General features: G+C 38.1%; 1 protein-coding gene across 1 annotated transcript; it reads right to left on the bottom strand.

Annotated features, from left to right (window-relative positions):
* Nucleotides 1-223: 223 nt before the first annotated feature.
* TM4SF18 (transmembrane 4 L six family member 18) lies at nt 224-4,272 on the bottom strand. The gene is made up of 5 exons (XM_015637630.3): nt 3,765-4,272; nt 2,091-2,180; nt 1,297-1,439; nt 1,020-1,200; nt 224-577 (listed from the first exon to the last, which is right to left on the bottom strand). The coding sequence occupies exons 1-5, from the start codon at nt 3,939-3,941 to the stop codon at nt 563-565; spliced, it is 606 nt and encodes a 201-aa protein (XP_015493116.1). The 5' UTR covers nt 3,942-4,272; the 3' UTR covers nt 224-562.

The following is a 4,272-nucleotide window of genomic DNA, read 5'->3' as shown; positions in this document are numbered from 1 at the left end:
CAGTAATTGTTTTTGCAGTTAAGAATTTCTAAGATGGAAGGAGCGGGGTAGGCTCTGTCCTCCATCATCGTCATGGTCTGTCTGTAACTAAAATTAATTAATTTAGAAATCATGGCTTAACTCAGTGCATTAACAACCCCTCCTGATGTACTGTGCTTTGAACCAGGCCCTTTCGGAGCAACAAATAGTCATATGGTCTAAGCAATGATAAGGGAGTACAAAAGCAGTTCTACAGCAGTTTATTAAAAGCAAAACAAACAAAGGTGATTTCAATACCAAAGCAGTTCCATTTTATTCAAACATCCTTGTTGTCACAACAAGTTGGAGCGTAAAAAAATGAAATGTTCCTGCCAGGTGCAACAGGACAGATGAATAAAAATGTAGATGTCAGACAGTTGAAATATATCTCATCCAAAATAGAGAAGTTTCATAGAGAAAGGTTTAAGACAAGAGTTTCATTTTTTCTTTGTAGCATTTAAATCTACCACTATGGATAATGGAGAGGCTATTTCACTCTTTTTCTGGGGGTGGGGGAGAAGCAGCAAAAATTTCCTTGCCATTTTCAGAGAATCCCAGCCTGCAAGTAAAAAACAAAGTGCTGATCTTCCTCATCATTGCTGCGAAAGCCATGTATTAGTAAGAATCAGTCATTCAGTCATTAGTAAGAATCTGATCATTCAGTCTGTAAATTGAATGTTAGAGCAAAGGTTTTCAACAACCTCTGCTGACATAAGAGTAATGGACTTGGCATGAGTGATAATTTCCTAACCACTTCTTTTTCTTCTCAGTCCTAGTCTTAAAGGTCAGAGTGAGCAGCCACCAACCTCTGCATACCAGAAGAAATTAGAGGATTAATCAAAATAAACAAATGCATTATCAGTACATATTCTCAGGAAAAAAATGCAGTAGTATAGAGAATGCAAAAGGATAGGTCCCCAACTGAGAGAAACTGCTGAAGCTGCTTCAAGGAGACAGTGACAAGGAGATACTGAAGAAATTAACCTCAGATGTTTTATTACCTGCACAAAAACAGAATAGGTCCCACAGAGCGTTCGTTTCAACTCAGCAGCAACTTTGAGAATACAGATGATCAACTGCAATCCACTGAGGGCTATCAAAATCGAGAGTAAAATGATGTTCCACTCCACTATGTTAGCAGGTTCTGTGCACTTGGACCAGGCAGGGTAATCTGTGAGGTACCTATTAGAGAAACACCAGACTGAAGTAAGAAGAATGTTTCTGACTACTGATTTGATGAACAATTCCTCCCAGAAGAGTTACCCCAATGTTTCTTACCCCCCAGAAGTGTCTTTGAAAATATAATTCCATCCACTTGATGAATTGCAGAAAGGGCCTTGAATCAAATGCAGGGTAAAAATGATGCAACTGTATCCCGAGAAAGCTATTCCAAGCAGGGCTAGCACAATAGAAATAAAACTCTAAAATAAAGAGAGAGAGAAAAAAATATTACCTTGTGGGGATAGTGTCAACAGCAAATATGATCATTCAGTCTGTCTAGCTACTTCCTTGGGGCTGAATTTCACATTTGATTTACACAGTCTTCAAAATTCAGAAAGAAAAATAGTAGGTAAAGAACAGTAAGAATACACATACAAAATAAAGATTAAGACAGAGTTTAAGACAGCTCTACAACTATAAGTTATGTATTATTTGGGTAGGGCTTTTAAACTTGCATTTTTGTAAAGTTGTTTCAGAAAATACCAGAGGAACACAAGCATGTATTAAATATGTCTGCATCCCAGGTAGCATGTATTGAGTCATTTCTGAAAAGAAAAACACTTCCAAATAATACAAAGGTGAAGCTGTTTAGCTGGTGTGCTTCATTCTACGTTCTTATTTTATTTTGCAAGGATTTGGGGGAAGTGTGTGTCTAATTTTCTTTCATCATGCTTATGCTTCAGAAGAAAGAAGCTACACTTTCTGTGACCTTGCAACCCAATTTAGAATCCTCTGTGAAAGGAAGTGAAAACAGAGCAGTGGAGAGGGCAGCAGGATGTGCTGGAAACAGGAGCAGGAAGGCATTCAAAACAAATGCTAAGGAGATGCACAGAAATAAAATACAGACTCACCCTGTAGGTTTTGTTACAGCTCTCACTCTGGCAGCACCGATGGAACACACTACACTCCAGTATTATTAGAATTACCGCCAAAATAAGGATCTGTAAGAGGACATGGTAAGGTCAGTGAGATGACTGCAGATTCTAAGTCAAAGTCTCCTTCACCCTTAGAAGGCAGGGACTGCATCTCTTCTGCTGTCTTGCTATTTTAAAGCTGATCCATAGGACAGCACAATTATTCAAGGCACACATGGGACTGGGGTGGTTTTAGTAGGCTGCTGCTGTACTCGTGTCTTATACTTGAAAGACAAGAGTACAGCATCTCTCACCACAGTAAAGTGCTACGAGCGTAGGCACAGCAACACCAGTGAAGCTGAAACAAATAAACCCAGTTCACAAGCAAAAGAATCAATACCAGTGAAAAGGAGAATATTTTATTGATACAAACACATCAGTTTAACACCTTCTTGCTGACACAGGTATACAAATCAGGGTATTGCCTTCCTTACCAACACACTTAGGCTAGAAAATGTCAGTAATGCAAATTTTTGATTAAATTCATTTAGACTTTCATTTGTTTGTCAAGTATCTAAGTAATATTTTCAAATTATTGGATTATTTAAGCCTGATCCTAGAATAATTTTGATAAATAGGATCTGGGGTCCAGAATCACAAACTGCCATTCAGAGAGGTATAGGTTTGAAAAGAGATGTATGAGAAGAGAGTCTTCCTGAATCGCAACACTGTCTTCTCACATGCTGCTGGTTTGTAACAGAATGATGCATGCATTTTTAATAAATTGGTAATAGTCTTAAGGCTAAAATGCTTCAAAATATCAGTATCACTGGTATTGCAGTTAACTTTTTCATACATTTGCCATTGTTTTTCTGTTTGAATCTTCTCTCTGGTAGTTTTTCTCTTCTGCTAGAACAGAAGGTTTTTCTTCTGCTTTAAAACAAATACACAATTTCTAAAGAATGTCTAATGTTTTAATAACAGTTCATCACTTTCATAAAAAAACCTCCCTTATGCAGATAAACCCTTTTTAAGCACTGATTGAGTGCAATGAACTTTGATCACATAACCACTTTCTGTTCCTGAGGCTACAGCTCTTTATCAACATGGTGAATTGCACGAGCAGTTAGCAGCTCCGTGGTAGTTCATTACTGCAGATGAGCATATTACAAACGTAACAGGGAAAATCCTACTATGCTCATCACAGTGAGACACTTCTCTGTATTTAGGCTGACAACAGTACTACCTGATGCATTGTGAACTCTATCCAGTCTTCTAAATAGTGGACTGCATACCACTCTTCAAAACATTGGAACTATTATGAGAAGCTCTTTTTTTTCATTTGGGTAAAAGAGCTCTAATTCAACCTTCAGGTTATTAAATCAACATAGTGTTTGCTTCCATAATACAGGGAAAAATTACATATAAACAAAAAGACAGCAGAAAAAACACCCCAGCACACCCTGCAAAATCATTTGCACTTAACATACATAACATGTCATTCAGTATACTAACTCTTTTTTCTGTTCTTTTCTGCCTGCAGTGGTTTTTGTTGAAGTATCACAATATGCTTTTTTTTTTAAAGCGATTACAGAAGAGTTCCTGAAGAGTAATCCAATATTATTTGCAGTAGAATGCAATTCATCAAAAATCCATAGACTGAGCACTTACCATCACACCTGAGAAACAGATCCCTTCAAAATACCACTCATGGTTGGGGAGCTGGTAACTGGCAGCATGCAGAGCTTTCCCATTGGGAAAGTACAGGAGGATGTTCACAACAATACTCCAAAGCGCAAGAGGTACCAGCAGGCAACTCAAACAGTTTCCATATGTCTCCAAAGCCATCTTTCAAGAACTCTGGAAGTTTTTTCCTTCTAAGCTAACAAAAGTTTACAAGTCTTTCAATACAAGAAGTGTTTTGACCTCTCCAGCTTGATTCAGTCATTTCATAGTCACAGGAACCAGTGACTGGGGTTAATTCCAGGGTCTGAAGTGCTTAACAGTCAGCAGAACAACAGATGAGTATCACTGTGTAAGCTCACTGTCCTGTGTTAAGCACGTCTTTAAGTAGCCATTTCCCTTCCAAAAGATCCTCCTTTGTGATCTTCCAAATGAAATATGTCTAGGAGTCAGACTCAGGAAGGAACTTCAAAGCTCTCATTTCCTAGTGACTGCT

The sequence above is a fragment of the Parus major genome, chromosome 9 (genome assembly GCF_001522545.3).
Source record: "Parus major isolate Abel chromosome 9, Parus_major1.1, whole genome shotgun sequence".
Taxonomy (NCBI): Eukaryota; Metazoa; Chordata; class Aves; order Passeriformes; family Paridae; genus Parus; species Parus major.
The sequence above is the reverse complement of the archived record's forward strand: the minus strand, read 5'-3'. Positions and strand labels throughout refer to the sequence as shown.